The 16,899-nt window shown below is 39.8% G+C and overlaps 1 protein-coding gene and 1 long non-coding RNA gene across 2 annotated transcripts; one reads left to right on the top strand and one right to left on the bottom strand.

The window, feature by feature from the left end:
• Nucleotides 1–1,305: 1,305 nt before the first annotated feature.
• On the bottom strand, nt 1,306–4,409 carry LOC147318948 (uncharacterized). Its single transcript, XR_015131513.1, has 3 exons — nt 4,290–4,409; nt 2,993–3,880; nt 1,306–1,914 (listed from the first exon to the last, which is right to left on the bottom strand). It is a non-coding gene; the product is annotated as an uncharacterized LOC147318948 (long non-coding RNA).
• Nucleotides 4,410–7,722: 3,313 nt separating this feature from the next.
• Nucleotides 7,723–10,883, top strand: LOC147318947 (uncharacterized). The gene is made up of 3 exons (XM_086311166.1): nt 7,723–7,866; nt 8,020–8,078; nt 8,212–10,883. Exons 1-3 carry the CDS (start codon nt 7,838–7,840, stop codon nt 8,904–8,906), a joined length of 783 nt encoding a protein of 260 aa, XP_086167292.1. The 5' UTR covers nt 7,723–7,837; the 3' UTR covers nt 8,907–10,883.
• Nucleotides 10,884–16,899: the final 6,016 nt, after the last annotated feature.

Here is a 16,899-nt window from a genome sequence, read left to right as displayed (position 1 = left end):
ACAAATTAAAAAGGCATGAACATTTTTTTTGTGTCGAAAAAATATCGAACCGTGACACCAAAGTATCGAACCGAACCGAACCGTGAATTTTGTGTATCGTTGCACCCCTACTAATTATGGACTTACATACTTGCACTTGCTGTTTTGAATGTATATATTCAGAGTGAGTGCAGATGTTGCACTTGAAATGGTCAAAAGTTGAGTATGGAATCCTTTCATAGCATAGAGAAAATGTCTTTGTTTATATAAAACTCTTGTGGAACAAATGGTAAGCATTTCAAATGTTCTTTTTATGAATTTATACATTATAATAAATAGATTAACAAGTTTGGTTTGCTACTTAAGTTTTTTACAATTGCAATTTTTTGCAATTGTTTCGCATTTATGTTTTGTTTGTTTTTTTTATTTCGTGTCATGTTGTCTTTAAGTCATTTGTAATTTTCATTGATATGCAGTCAGTGGTTTCACAAATTGTAAATGTTTGAAAAATGCCACAGCTGGCATGACAAACACTGTAAATGCTGCAATGGTCATTCCCTGTATTTGCTAAACTTGCTGATTTGAATGTGAGACAACACAGCCCTCTAGAAATGCATGTGCAATACTAGTACACAGACACAGAGGTGTTGTAACTAAAATACTAACAAATTGAGTGTGATCCTGCTGATATGCATTGTGGATGTACTGCATTTATAATTTTGTGGGCAAGTTCAATTGAGTTTACTTTTCATTTTATGCTCATGTTGTCGAGGAGGTGAGACATTGTGCTGTGCCAGGTCCAGAGGCAGAGGGGCAGGTGGGTGATGACAGAGACGGGTGCACAGACACCATGAACAGAGAAAAGGAGCCAAGACTTGCCAAGCATACACAGACACCAGCAAGCCCCCAAATGACACAACATATGGAGTACGACTGAACAATCCCTCCACCCTTCTCCACCCGCCATCATCGCAGCGTCTTTTCCTGCCACACAGCAGCTCTGTGAAAAACAGGCACTGACACTGCGACTGGAAGTGGAGAATTTGAATATTTTGCAACAATGGCAACAGCGTTAGGCAAGTCCTCCAAAGACATGTTAAATCAGATCCTGATTCATACAGAGAAGCTCTGCTGAAAACATTTAATTTTGTATAATAAGTGAATCAGTGAAGCTTGTTATTAATAATATTTTTCCCTGCAGTTTCAGAGAAGGTGAGGTGCCATCATAAGAAGACAGAGGGTATGAATGAATAGCAGAAAGTGAGTGTTATAAGATTTATTTGTGATGTTTATGTCTTGGTGTAATCAATGCAGTCAATGTGCTGTCCTCTACAGCAGCTGCCCACCTCTCAATAATGAGGCATAGGCCAATTACTGTCCAGATGACTATCCACTCATTCATTAAAGGCGCACTCCTTGTCTGCAAGCCAAAAAGGAAACAGTACAGGGAGGGCATGACCTTGACTTATGATTACTCCACTTTTATCAAGGCAGAGCCCCCCACCCCCAAACTTTCTGGAGCCTTTCTTTGTCATAGAAACAGGTTATCTGGTTTTCAATAATTCAAACATGATCATGGCATGGAAGCAATCGTGTATATCAGCTATCACAGCCCAAGAGCTCTTTGTCTTTTTCAGTTGTCCCCCTTCCTTTCTGGGCTTATTTTTCCCTTCCCCGTCTCCTTCTCCAACCATCACAGTTCTACTTAGTGCAACTCCACTGTAAAAGCCTTTACCACCAACCGCACCAGCAGAATATCTATGACTGTAGGACACATCCAGTTGTGCAGTGTGCAGCGCTGGCGCTAACAGCAGGCTTTACACCCGCAGTCATTCAGCTGATTCACATGCTGTCACAATTATGAAGTGCTTGAAGCTGAACCAGGTCAAGTAACTTCTTTCCTGCTGGCTGCCTCTCAGGAGTTCATAGCTGCTTCTGCAGAACAAAACAACATATTCAACCCCAGATTTTCACAGAAAGTAAGTAAGTAAGTAAGTAAGTGTATATCTCTGGCACCCTCAGTTGGCTGCCGATGCATTCGGTGACAGCATTATGACCAACTCTATGTACATTTGTATGTGCTTCATCACTGGTGGGTATTTTTCAGCAAGAGAAATACTTGTCACCATCTGTCATCTCCCACAAACACATGGACAAAATGGCTTATGGTGGTTACAGCGAGAATAAGAAAACAGAACAGTTTTAATAATTTCATTATATAGACCTGGATTCCCCTACAGTTTATAGGCTGCGTTAGTTATTCAGGGCTCGAGACATGTATATTTATATGTGTAAACTAGCATACCAAGTGAGCTTAGTTAAAGGTCCAATAAATGTACTATAAACCGGGAACGCATGGTATTGCAAGACTGCATTGATCATTAAGCATTCATATATGATTTTGTGCAACAGAAGCATTAATTATTTAATGTAAAATCTCAGCAATTTCTCTGAATTAAAAGTATTTCTGCATTGCAGTCATCACGAATAATGAGTTATTAATTATGTTTGTGTCCTGTTCATGAACAGTAGAATGTTGATGTTGCATCTTGGATGTGTTTAGCTTGTTTGGAGAGTGAGAACCGTGGATCCATCCTTACTGTTTTACTCTCTTTAACCTGAAAACCAAGCGTTGGTTGGCCTGTTTAGAACCAGGAATACTGTAACTAATTATTGCCTGACACTGCGGCCATCATAGTGGGATAGTGTAACACCCGTCCCACGTTCTATTGAGAGGGGCCCTGGGTTCCTGTTACTTTCCTATTGATACTCCCTTTTTAATGCTTATGGTATTAAATATGCAATAAAACTACACTATATGGAAATAAATCACACACAAGCAGGTCAATTATAAAGTTAACTCCACTTTAGTGAATGCTGAATTAACAACACAAAGAAAATAAGTAAAATCAATAAAGTTTGTTAAACAATGGTAAGGTATCTACCTCAACAGAAACAAAATAATCAAATAATATTGTGGGCCCACACGCACTCTCACCAAACACACACACACCTCAAGTGCTACAGTCTTTCTGCTAGCAAACCCCTCGTTGCAGGCCTGAGTCGTGGCTCTGGTGCGTTGGGACCTAAAACAATATGGTCGCTTCACTTGTTGCCAAGCAGTAAAAATAAAAAGCACGTGCAAACAACAGTACTCACACCTCCAGGCAGTTCAAGGGGATAGCGGGGAAACTGGGTCACGGCTACCAGCAGGCCGCGGCAGCAGCACTCAGTCGTCGTTTCCACGTGCTCCCACGTGAACACATAACTTCAGCACACCAGCAGAAGGGACCTTTTTTTTTTTTTTTTTTTTTTTTCTCTTGGACAGGAATTATGAGTTTAATTATCATAATCAAATCGTGCATCTCTGATAAATCTCTAGAAACCCAGCTAACACCAACTGTTGGCATCTGGGCTCCAGTTAGACAAAGACATAAACTTGTTGTGTCTTCTGTTGGGTGTAAATGGTGCACCATTTATCCATGGATAAAGGTCTTCATGAATCATGTATTGCCGTTACAGAGTGTACTAGAACTTACATAGATCTTTTCTACTCCACACTCTACACTGCTTTCTTACTACAAGCCTCAACTACCGGTTCACACATTGCCTCTTTTCTGTGCCTAAGCACTTACACAAGCTAATATTCATACACAGGTGCATCGGGGGGGAGAACACAGTGTTCAATATCAGTATCAGTGTTGTAAGTTAAAGACCCTACAATAATACAGAGAAAACCTCAACAATCATATGACTCCCTGTGAGCAAGCACTTTGGCGACAGTGGGAAGGAAAAACTCCCTTTTAACAGGAAGAAGCCTCCAGAAAAACCAGGGTGAGGGAGGCAGGGACATCTACCATGACCGGCTGGGTTGACAGGAGGAAGGCAGGACAAAGACACACTGAGGAAGACAACCAGAGATTAATAATAGCAAATTATCAATAATAATACTGTAGCAAATGAGTACCTTGCCCACAGATTCTTTTTTTTTTTTTTTTTTTTTTTCCCCCATTTAGAAAAAAAAAAAAAAAAGAAGGGACCTCTCTGACACGCCAGCAAGACGTCCGTCTCCTCCTACTGAATCACACAACCCTGCTAAATGCCAGTTCACATGCTATAACATTCAATCTTAGCATTAGCTTAATAAATAAAAACAGAGCAGAACAAGAGCTTAGCGAATATGCTAGGCTACGCTAGCGGCTATGTTAGCAGTTGTGCTAGCGGCGGTGTTAGCGGCTAGTCGCGGTTAGCAGTTAGCCCGTTTTACACAATAACATTGGGTTCAAGTTTCAGACAAAATTCACATTTACCTCACAGTAGGGTACAACAGTTCTCGACTCCAGTTAACTATCCGTCAACCCGAAAATACGTCGGTCGCCCTTCTATGAACTGTGTTCACTCCACACTGTTCAGCTCTCGTCTCTCTCGCTTCCTGCAGAGTGCACACGGCTCCCCACTTACTCCCACCCCTCTACCTGAGACTATTTCAGGGTTCACTGGAGCTGTAGTACATATCAATACCATATCAAAAATAATGACATAAACCTCAAAATACAAATAAGAAGGTTGTGCATTTAACTGACACACATCACATACTTTGCAGGCATTTGTATACATTCTTGAACACATTAAACATTTGCAATTAACTATCAATATTAATGAACAAATTTAAATAATGAGCTACTTATATAGCCAGGGCTACAATAGTTTAGGACAAGACTATGCAAAGTAGAATCCACAGCAGTGAAATAAAGACTGACAGGTGACTATCCCCAATACAGACCACCATATGCATGCTGAAATCAGCCGCAAGTTTGTTTGGAAAATCACAAGCAATATTTGCTGAGTGCTCCCAATTTTGTAATTGGTGTATAATTTAAAGGCGCCATGGTAGTGGTGTCATTAGTATTTTTACTTTAGGCCTTACAGCATCTTCTCGTTGCATTTTTCTCATTTTAGAAAGCCTGAAGAGAGGCACAGATTGCATGCAACAGTCGATGTTCAGTTAGTTAAAAGATGAAAAAAAGCCAGGCCCCGAAAAAGCCAAAATTAATCAAATCGCAGGCTCAGCATGCGTGGTGAAGGCAAGTCTCTGTAATGAATGTTGTATGAACAGGAGATGGATTGGAGGGCTTGCTACTTTAGTAACGTAGAAACTAATGGCTTTTTTCCTCTTGTATACTCTGCCATTTCTGTGGTTGCCTCTCTCAGCAGTGTATATTTTGACCATTACTTTTTTGAGGAAACTGTCGGTCTCTGTGTGTGCATGCGTGTGTGTGTCCCTCCTCTTCTTTCCCTCGCTCCCTCTGCTGATTGCTATTCGTGTTTCAGAGGCAGCCTGAACCCTAGAGCTCAAAGAGTTCAGTATCGACAGTTGTCCACAGTAGTGAGAAAACGAATGAGGAGGCAGTAAGAAAAGAGTACGAGAAGGAGGAGAAGCCAGGAATTCATTAAAACAGTTACTATGTTAATAAATACCAGTTTACGTTTCTAACAAAGGCTCATGTAAATTTACATAAAGGTTGATCGAGTGCATCCATCTGGAACATGAAGTTTCTGTAACAAAAGAAGTAGCTGCCTCGATCACACTATTTTAGGCTGCAGTTCTCACCTCGAGCCTTTATGACATTCAAACTTATATAATTTCTCTCAGACAATATGTGTACATCTGTGTTTTTGCATGCCATCTTACACCCTCAAGCTTAAATAGCATGCCGCTTCTTCCTTACTCCGCTCGCTACCCACCTGCAACATACATATGTAAATGTCCATTTAAAAGGGATTTATACCTTTTTTGTTAGAAATAACAAAAAATACTTTGATATTAATGCATGTACACTGCCTTCAGCTGTTTTTATCTGCAAGAATTTTCAGTGTAACGCTAACACATTATAATGAAATGTAATTCCCGACTACCGGTTCTCATGTGGTCTCCAACTTCAGATTCGAGGTTGAATTCTTTGAGATATAAACAAACAAATACTCAAAACCATATTAAAGATTACATGGCTGCATATATCCTCACTATTTATCTCTCTCTCAACTCGTACATGCGAACATGCCAACACACACACACACACGTATACGCCTACTTACGACCACTGGAATATACACCCTGGCAAATACTGTTTGCTGATATGCGGATTGGGTTCAAGAGCGGAACAGTGAGCATTTCAATCTAAACAGTAAACACTCTTAATTGGATTGTGTGCTTATGTGCTTTGATGTGAATCCTCTAAGGACTGTATATTATTAGGCCTAATTGATTCTGATACATATTTACATGAGTTTAGAAAATTACCCCCCCCCCCCAAAATATAAATGAAAAAATAAATAAATAAAGTGAGTGGCTTCATCATGAGTCTAATTGCCACCATTTGGTTGACACTACCATTACTGACGCATTGTGTTATTGAGGTGCACTGCAGACTTCCACATTCTTACAAATTAGGCCCAATGGAGGCAATGGGAGCCGAGCAAGAGGGCTCACCATCACCCTAAGGCTGAGAGGTAGAGCACTGAACTTCTTTTGCTAGCCTTGAATACTGTCACCTGCCTGCGGAGGGTGTGAGTCAGGCAAGCCAACCTTTTTCTCTACATATAAGTATTTAAAGTCCCCAAAAATGTCAGCCAACACAATGCCAATGCAGTCACTTTGCTGATGGGTAAGACACTAACACCACAGTGTGTATGTGGTCTGTGAGCGCTACAGAAATCCAAAAGTCAGACAGCAAAGTTCAAGACCACTCTAGCCCATACTTAACACTAGACAGATGGCGTTCCAAATGCAGGAGCAGAGGATTAGGTCTGGAGGTTGATTGAAGGTTTGTGCCACTTTTTGGCACTGTTCTCCTCCGGGTGACACCGTGGTGGAGGAAATAACACGAGCTCCTTGGCCAAGCGGGCATTCACATCTTTGGTTTCACATCACCTGCAATTTGAATTCCATTACTTGCCATGCCACACTTCAAATAAAGCTCGGTCCTATTAATTACCAAAGTATGGGTTCAGGGTAAAGGTGAACGTGCAATTACAGAATTAAATCAAGGCCCTGTTTAGCTTGTCAGTCCTGACAGAAATAATTTGGGTGAATTATTAAATGCTTCCACCGCTCTCAGCTGCTTCATTGCCACCTCAGAAATATCAAGCAGCGAGAATCCACCCTCTGCTCTTTCTTCTCTAAAATAAAACTGTTAATTGTGCTTATTTTAAAGCACGATTAATAGATTAAGAACTGTTACTGTTGTATGTAAACGTCTTTGTGCCGTCGATGTTTTCTGAACCTTTTAATGAACGAGGTCAAGTTTAATGAGATCATTCTTAATCAGTGGTGGTACAGTGATCTTGCAGACATTGTATTTAATTATCATTCTTTTAGGTCCAGTGAATTAGAAGTTTTAATTAGCTACTGTTCAGATAATATTAAGTTCTGAGGTTATGCTATAATTATCATATTGGGCTTGCAAAAACAGTCAAACTTACACAACAACGAATTTTATTTCAATCCAAACTTCTTCTGCTGTGTGTGTGAATAGAATTGTACCAGCTGTGGCGTCAGTTTGACCCGCACTCCTTTTTTAAATGTGTGTTTCTCTTTCCTTAAATGTAAAAAAATCCAAATGTCTTGTTTTGTAGAGTTCTACTGCAAGCAAGCATTTTAACTAATTTTCTATAATGAAGCAATTTGCCAGTGGCTGACTAGATTCAGTGGCTGAGTTTTGGTCTCTATGACAACCAGCTGTCTGTAATTAGCAAATCAAGCCAGGGTGAGGCTTTAGGCAGTCCGAGTGGCTACAAAAGAAGTCAAGTGTTCCAGTAATTGTGCTGTCATGAAGTTTATGCTGAAATAACTGCAGGAATGAGTTTTCTTCTCGTGGGTTTTCTCAGGTATTTAAAGCTTAAGGTTTTCTGTGGTTAAAAAACAATTACAGCTTCTCAGTGCTGTGCTATTTGGCTTACTGATTTTTTTTTTTTTTGTGTGTGTGTGTGTGTGTCTGTGCGTTCTTTTTTTTTTTTTTTTTTTTTTTTTTTTTTTTCTAGCACTGTTGTGCTCCACTCTGTGTCAGCTGGTGGTGCATATTGTGCTAAAACAGCAAGAGGTATGTAGTGCACTTCAATGGATGCTGCTACTTTAAAAAATACATATAATTACCAATTAGTGGGTATATTTGACACTTCACAACAATGAACCGGCAAACAGGTTTGTTTTGTCTTTGTTTGTCTGTGCTGTAGCCCGTGCAGCTGCTTTGGGTTTGGATTATCCTGGAGTACATGGAGCGCCTGAACTCTCTGGACCAGCTTACCATGGAATCCCCCCTCACCCCTACAATCATGAATGGTTTGAGACTGTACCAAACATGGCCACCCCTCAACAAAATTGGCCAACTTTTCATAATGTGAGGCATAGACAAGCTAACCTAGGAACATCTGACAGATTTCTAATGACCCACGGCACTTACGGACCAGTTCAAAATGAATACACAACAAAGCCAGAGCACGGCTTTCCCAGAGGACAGTCGGTCAGTAACCGCGGTTCCAGTTTTAAAGGGGTCATGCGTGTTGCACTACCAACACGAGCTGATGCCCCTAGCCAGTTTGACCTTGTGAATAGGGATCCTCAAGGTCACTTGGTTGTCTATGGTGAACATGACCTTGTTGTTGATGAGTCCGTCCCAAATAGACAGGGCATTTTTCACCATGCACTCCCCCTGCCCCAAAACTGGGGTCATGGTGCTTACCAGAGAGCTCGAACTGTACATGGCCTCAGAAGAAAAGGGCCTGTCCTTGGTTCAAATCACTTTAAGAAAGTCCATGGAGCAGCAAAGACTAGTTGGGGTCCTCCTATGTTTGGTAGTTGGAGATACAGATTTCCTGGCCTCAATGCTAAACAGTTTGTTCAAGGTACCCCAACCCCCTTGGTGGTCTGAGAGACATGAAATCAGATCCCGTTAGACTTATTCAAATGAAAGGGTCTGACATTAAAGGCCCTGGCATATAGCTCTGCTGTCTTGTCAGATGGTGTTCCTTTGACTTTTTTTTCTTTTTTTTGAAGTTAACAGGGAGGCTTTTTGTGCAGGGTGGGGGTGAGAAGTGAGTCTACAATCTTAGTTTCACTGGAGACAAAGGGGAGGGATGTCCCTCCTACACTTATCTGTGTACAAGCGCCTATAGTGTGTGTGTGTGTGTGTGTGTGTGTGTGTGTGTGTGTGTGTGTGTGTGTGTGTGTGTGTGTGTGTGTGTGTTTTTTTTTTTTTTTTTTTTGTTTTGTTTTGGGTTTTTTTTGTTTGTTTCTTCACGTGTAACTCCAAAATGAGTGATATTACACACCCTCTACTGAATATAAAATTTGTAAAATGGTTATGGTTCTCTGGGGGGTTTTTTGTTGTTTTTTTTGTTCTTTTAAAACACTCTCCCACCGCATTATAAATGACTCACTGGGGCCTGGATGCTACCACAGTGCCATCTGTTGGTTCCAATGGGTAGAGAGCCTTTGGCTCACATTGTTGTACACAGGTGCTGCTTAATGGAGGGTCAGCCTTTGACAAATCCCATAATCTGTTTACAATCTGTTGTTTGCAAGTACTAGTAGAGGCTATGCTAATTTTTTTTCAAATAGCCTTGGCATTTCAGTGATGGCATGCTGCACTATTGGTCTGGAGTTTCCAATTAGATAATTCAGACCGTGCAAATTGGTATCGCTCATTTTATAAAACAAAACTTTTTTTTTTCTCACCAATGCAGAACATTGTCAGGAATTGCTGAAAGTTTGTGTGAAATGGTACACTGACCCATAAATCACTCAAGAGCCGAAGAGTGGGTTATGCGCACTAATCTTGAATGTGAAGAGGGAAACTGATGACGGAACAAAAATAAACCAATTAGCTGTTTGTGATAAGCAGGAAGGAAATCAATCACGGGAGGGTGGGGAAAAAAAGAAGGAAGGAGGGTGGAAAAAAGAATTCAGTAGCTGCAGTGAGTTTGAACCCCACCTGGCAACCTCGCATGTGTTTATGTTGGGCTAAATTCAGCGAACAAGTGAAGACCCTTTCAAAATATATTTTGCAAGACAGGGAAAGGAAGGACAAACTTTTCTTTAGTCACTGATGGCAACATTAAAAGTGCCACAATATCCTGTGATCATTTGCCTTCTTAACCTTGATCAATAGCTTAATGACCCTTTTTACCGCTTCGAGGAGGGAAAGGAGGAGGCAGGGGGATTTACTATGTTTAAGCATGTGGCGAGCAGTAAGGACCCATCACCAGGAGCTCACTGCTGCTAACAAAGAAATCTAGCTTTCCAAATCTTATGACATCAGAGCTTCTTTCATGCAACACAGTTTCACTTGACTTTTGTAATGATTAACACAAGCTCTTGTTTTAATTAAACATGCCAAATTAAGGCACTTTTAGTTGCTTTAGTTGGTGACATTCTATTACTTTTCATTCTTAAATATTCCAGTAAATCATTGTCACAATTGTCAGTTGTTGTTTTTGTTTTGTTTTTAAACTTAATTTTGCTGCTGTGTTGTGAAGAGTTGAGGCTTCAGGCAGACTTAAGTCAGCACCTCATTGATAGTCTCAAACGCAGCTAAATAGGCTCTTACTGCAGGGCCATTAAATCAAAATATATTTCACGCATTTTGTTTTGTATACACGGTGTAATTATTCGCACTATTAATTTCACACACTTGTACATTCCACTTCTTACTGACTTGACCACTATTGTGTACCAAGATTTGTCTGCGACCTAGGCTAGACCAGGCTTGCTGGGCTCTTTATCATGTCTGTTAGAGAAAGCATTTCTGCTTGCCTGAAAAATGTGTAAACACTGAGGCACTGCATTTTCCCTTAGCATCCTAAACAGTGCCTGCAAAATGGAAATAAATAACTCGAGAACTTTTCAACAGGATAACGGTATACAGTGTATGAAATCACCTGTCTGTAATTAATAGCTCGTGCATAAATTGAGGATAATACTGCAACTTTGCAACAAACCTTCACTATATAAACCAGGGGTGGGCAACTCTAAGCCCCGAGTGCCGGTGTCCTGCAGGTTTTAGATGTGTCCTTGATCCAACACAGCTTTTTCAAATGGCTAAATGGCCTTCTCAACATGTTTTGAAGTTCTCCAAAGGCTTGGTAATGAACTAATCGTTTGATTCAGGTGTGTTCAGGGTGATATCTGAGACCTGCAGGACACCAGCACTCGAGGCCTGGATTTGCCCACCCCTAATATAAACCATCCCACAGCCACCAATCCACCAAATGCAATTTTTATTTATTTTTTTAATAAACTAAATTATATCACTTTGTGGTGAAGATTGCTCATTTCAGGACCCAAGATCTGAAGTGATAGTTTAAAATATTTCGGTGGGCATTTTTGCCATGTGGGGAGGACGCACAGCAAAGGGCCCTGGGTTGGAGCAAAACCAACCTCTCTGCATTGAACCTTTGTTTTATGCTTCTATTATATCAAGCAGTGAGATAAATATATATTTGATTTTTATTTTTAAAACATTATTACTCAACATTATTATTATTATTATTATTATTATTATATATTTACTGATATTGTAACTGCTAGGTTTTAACAGTCCTTTTTTGTTTTTTTTCATAATCACCTCTTGAAGCCTCCAATTTATGCTCAGCCTGCAGTGAATATGAGCTAAATGAACAGTCTTTAGAGAAAGTTGTAAAAACCAGCTGAGCCTAGGAAATTAATCTGAGGAATCACCAGACAACTAAAATAAAGAAACCTTTGTGTTACATTCAGTGTAGGTCAGTCTTTTTGAATTTGCTGTCTTTCAATTAAAAGAGAGAATTTATTTTCTTTAGCCACTGAAAACTGTTCCACTGAAAAAGTCTATTTCATTTCAATTAATTTTTATTTATACAGCACCATTTCACAACAGTCACCTCAAGGCGCTTTATAATGTATATAGAAAATCCCAGCAATCCCCTAGGAGCAAGGACTTGTGACAGTGGAAATGGGAAAACTCCCCTTTAACAGCAAGAAGCCTTAAGTAGAGCCAGGCTCAGGGAGGGAGGGCCATATGCTGTGACCGGTTGGGGGTGAGGGAAGGAGAAGAAAGCAAAGAAAGATGGGACAAGAGGCAGAGTTTAAAAATTACTAATGATATCATGCCGTAGTGTATAGCTGATAGCTGAAGACTCTGTCTCGCATTCTGCGTTTAAAAACTCAAGGAACAAAAAGCAAGCCTGCAGTCTGAGAGCAAAGTCCTTTGTTGGGACAATATGGTGCTGTTTATGTTTTAAAAAATATGATGAGGCCTGACTTTTCAATGTGAGAAAACACATTTTAAATGCAATTCTAGATTTAACAGTGAGCCAATGAAGAAAAGTTAATGTGGGTGGTCTTTCTTTCTAGTCTGTGTCAGTACAGTCAGTATTTGCTACAGTGTTTTGGATTAACAGAAGGCTTTTTAAAGAACCTTTTAGAGCGGGCCTATAATGAATCGCAGTAGAAAATGCATGAGCTAACTTTTCAGCATTACTTGCTGACAGGATCTTTCTAATTTTAGTAATATAGCTCTGATGGGGGGAAAAAATAGAAGTAGTCCTACATATTTGTTTAATGTGTGGGTTGGAAAAATGGCTTCAAGATTCCTCACAGTGTTGCTTGAGGCTGAGATAATGCCATCCAGATTATCTAGTATCTGGTCAGACACCATTTACTAATAATTTTAGATTAGAGGAAAATAACTTTAGTTTTTGTCTACATTTAGAAATAGGAAGTCAGAGGGCATCCAGAACTTTGTGTTTAAGCTCTGCTTGTCATGTATTTGATTTGTATCAAATGGCTTCATAGATAAATAAAGCTGGGTATCTTATTATAAAAATGAAAATGTATATAGTGTAGGGAAGAAATAATGGTGGGGAAAGGTGTTGGTCCCAGCACAGAACCCTGTGGAACTCCATAAATAACTTTAGAGTGGAAAAACTCTTGGCAGCTAATATTCTCCCACACATTCTTATTTCAAAGAGCCAAAAAAGGGTGGGAGGAGCCTTAAAATCTTAAAATATTTCAAATGTATTTTTTACTGCTTTAATTTGACTTTTAAGTTCCACCGCAGGTTTATCGCAGTTTTCCAGGTTACCCAGTCCAGAGTGTGTTCCACTGCATGTTGTGACACACACCTCTTTTAAAGCAATGCTGACTGTCTTCCGTTACAAAGGCTCAGTTAATAAGAGCGTGTATGTGCTGTGTGTTTTGAAATGTGTGTATTTCCTTCTCGTGTTTCTTCCCCTCCTCTTGTTGTCCCACGCAAGGCTCTCACTGAGCTCACTATAGCCTGCCAGCACAACTGACCTGTGGTAAGGGGGAAATCAATAGTCAATTCCATTTTGCAGCCAGCGTGTGACAGGTACTAGATAGGAGTGGATTGGGTGCATGTAAGGAGCAGGAGCGAGAGTTGGAGCTTGTCTGACCCTCTCCTTTCCCTGTCTTTCTCTCCCTTTCCCTCCCTCACACACAGTGGCTCACAGGCTCACTCAACCAACCCGCAAGGTCGACACAGCAGTGTAGTGCCAGAGGCCACGCTCAATAGTGTAACACAACTCGGGGGTGTATACACACATTAAACACTGTCAATGGTGAATGTGGTTGTGATCATAAGGGAACTTGTATGACAAGCACCATGAATGTGCAGAAACATATTATGAACTTATTATGAAAATTTAGTTACTGACAGTTTTTGTTTTTAATTGTTGTTGTCGCACATTTTGTGCAAGTAAAGCCGTTTACACAAATTGCATTAAACTAAGACAGTGATCACACTATTTGTTCCCAAGCATGTTTAATCTCCAAAGTTCGTTTGGTTCATTTGACTGGTGTGGTTGCTGTGTACTATTTCTGGTCAAGGTTTAGTGTTCTGCACCCTGGTGCACTTCACACTTGTGAAGTATGTAGGAAGTCCTGCGCTTCCTCAACGATGGTGCTCTTTGTAAAAACTGCTTTATTAAGTAATTTACACATCTATAAGGCATGTGATAGAGCAGTGTGTCACTGTTTCCAAAACTGCTCCGATTATACCACAAAGTGCAAAATCAGGAACCTGATTGTCCTCCATAATCTAACGTTTCCAAAGCAAGTTAGTCTCAGGATTGTTTCCAACTACTCTCTTTTGGCTATCAATACCATCATTGTGTTTTATCTCCAAAGACCAGGGACAATGAAAGGCAACTATGCCTAGTGTGAGTATGCCTAAAGAATATCTGGGGCCAGATAGCACAATGGGAACGCAGGTTTGCCGGGAAAAGGTCGGTGGCAGTCTTGTTTAGGCATAGACCAAGGCGACTGTGCCACCCTAAGTGCACTCACAGATATAATCAAACTGACAGACTTACAGAGATTTAAATTAGGTATAGAATACATGTCCACATAAATCCTACCTGCCAAATCTGCTTTTAATTGTGTAGCAAAGCAAGCTGAACTCAAGTCATGCTAGCAAAAAATAATCGTTAAAACTGTAAATTGGACAGGGATAATGAACAATTTAGGAAGCATGTAGGATAAGGTCTTGTCAGGTCTCTCTTTGGTTTATTTAGTTCAACTTAATACATCTATTTTCTTCTACTCATTTGAAATGTAATTATTTATTAAAATATTGCAAATATGGTAAACATGCCTGCGTAATATTAGGATAGCATTGAATAGCACTGAAATATCAGGAAGCATTATCACTGTGAACATGCAAGTACACTGGCATTAGCATTTCACTTAAGTTGAGTCTCAGAGCAACAACATGGCTGTCATATTTTTTTTTTTTTTAACACAAAGATATATTTTTTTGAATGCCCATCCTTTTATTATTTGCATTAGTTTTTTCCAGTTCCATTAGTTCTTTCAGCCTCTTCTTCAAAGAATGATGTGTGTTCTGCTTTTCTGGAGGTTTATATTTTAATAATTTGAAGCTCTGGTACAATTATACAAATGGACTGGAGGTAGATCACTTTGAAATATAATTTATAATAGGCTCTTTAAATAAATAATTAAAAAGAACACATATTATGGACTTTTTATTCCCAGTGTTGTGATTCAGTTCAAAAGCATACAAAAATGTGGGACACAAAACAGGCAGGTGCAAGAGCAACCAAAATGAGCTTTAATAACAGAATCAGGTACAAAGAACACAAACACGCATCTGTCTCTTTCTAGCTATATCTCTATATATTGAGAGGAAGAGATGGAAATCACAACACAAACCAATAAGCTGGGAAATAAAAAGCTACGGGGAAAGAAACAACAGCAGGACAAGACACGGACTTAAAAGAAGTGGAAAGTAGAAGTTAAGGTTGACTAATTAAACACATGTGAAACAAAAAGGGTAGGCTGAAAATCAAAAAGAAAGAAAAATTAAAAGTAGGAAGTAAAACCAAAAGCTACCAGACAAATAAATAACATAATGAAACAATAAACAGCCCCCCACAGACTTCAAACCATCATGCAGACTTTTGCTTTAAAACCTACAAATACTAGTGGTATCATTGAAATTGAAAAAATTACAGTCAACAAAAAATATAAATAGATTTTTTTCCTATTATAGACAGATAGATAGAGATATCTTTTGCTAGTCTCTTAAACATTTTTGACCATGTCCTATGCAGTCTATAAAATAAATAAATAAATCAGTATATTGACAAATGCAAAAGTAAATGTAAAGACTGTTACCCAAATATTTCCTATTTTTACTTTTAACACATGAGGAGATGTGTCATAGTGGAGCAGCAAATGATAAAAAATGAAGAGGAACAAATCCAGTGAGTGGATGATGGCCATACATTCCTAACAACAAAAACTTGCACCCGATTCTCATCGGTGAAGAGAATCAGGTGCCAGTAGTGACCTGCCAGTTTCTTAACTAAAGGATGTTGGACCCTGTTGGTCAGACATGTAAACATAGGTGATCCAGTGGAGATAATTTTGCCACTGTATGTCCTGTGTCGCACAAAGGAGCAGATGTTGTTCCTGGAGCTGGATTGATGGCCTTTTAAAGCTCCTTTCCACTTTCCTTTTGTAACTCCATGTGTCCTAGTACCTCAAATACACACTTAAGACTGCTCTGAGCTGTGTCTGCTCAGAGACACAGCAAACGTTATTCTAATGGCTTGTATTGATGTGGCATCCTAGAGGAACTACCTGTGAAACCTAAATGGGCTGCAGGTACCAGATCATGCTACCAGTAGTGACAAGACACAACTGGTAATGGGGTGAGAGGGCTTTTTTGCGCAAGACAACAGTCCAGCCGCTGCAAGGTACAGGCATAGGCAAAGCTGTGAAAGGAAGCTACTGGATGCAGAAAAATGACATCGACTGACAGCACACCAGCGAAGGCAGCTGCAGGGGGGTGGCTGCAAGATGTCCCCAGTCTGCTACCAGACCCCCACTGGAAGATGAACTGGTTTAGTGGGCAATTATGAGCAGTGATGCCAGCTGACAACCCTGCAGTTGACCTGATCGCCGGTGGAGATGCAACAGGCTAAAAAGCCGAAGCAGGAAACACCACCTCACCTGGACAATGAACTTATTTACATAGAACATCTGCAAAACTACACAAGCACACTTGTATGTTGAAGCTACAGAAGATGAAAAAAAAATCTAATTATTATTTAATCTAATCATCTAATTATTCTAGAATTCCAACTCCAAGAATGACTGGTTTTTTTTAAGTTTGTTGTTTCAATGTACAGTAAAAAAAATTCAATATTTGATTTTACTTTTATTTTTGTTTTCTTGCATGTACTTCTCATTTGAAATCCCCTTGCAACACTTTCTGGGGTTCCAGACCTGTGCTTAGACCAAGCCTTTTCAAAACCCTCAGTTTCTTCTTTCAGAGGTTCACTTCCCATTCAACTTTAATGTTGGCCATATTGCCTCACTTTATTGTAAGTCCGTTATTG

This window comes from Aulonocara sp. 'chitande type north' Nkhata Bay, linkage group LG11 (genome assembly GCF_057382095.1).
Source record: "Aulonocara sp. 'chitande type north' Nkhata Bay isolate Kocher_YH1m ecotype deep benthic linkage group LG11, A_spYH_male_GT1.1, whole genome shotgun sequence".
NCBI classification, from domain to species: Eukaryota; Metazoa; Chordata; class Actinopteri; order Cichliformes; family Cichlidae; genus Aulonocara; species Aulonocara sp. 'chitande type north' Nkhata Bay.
This window is presented reverse-complemented; position numbering and strand designations above follow the sequence as displayed.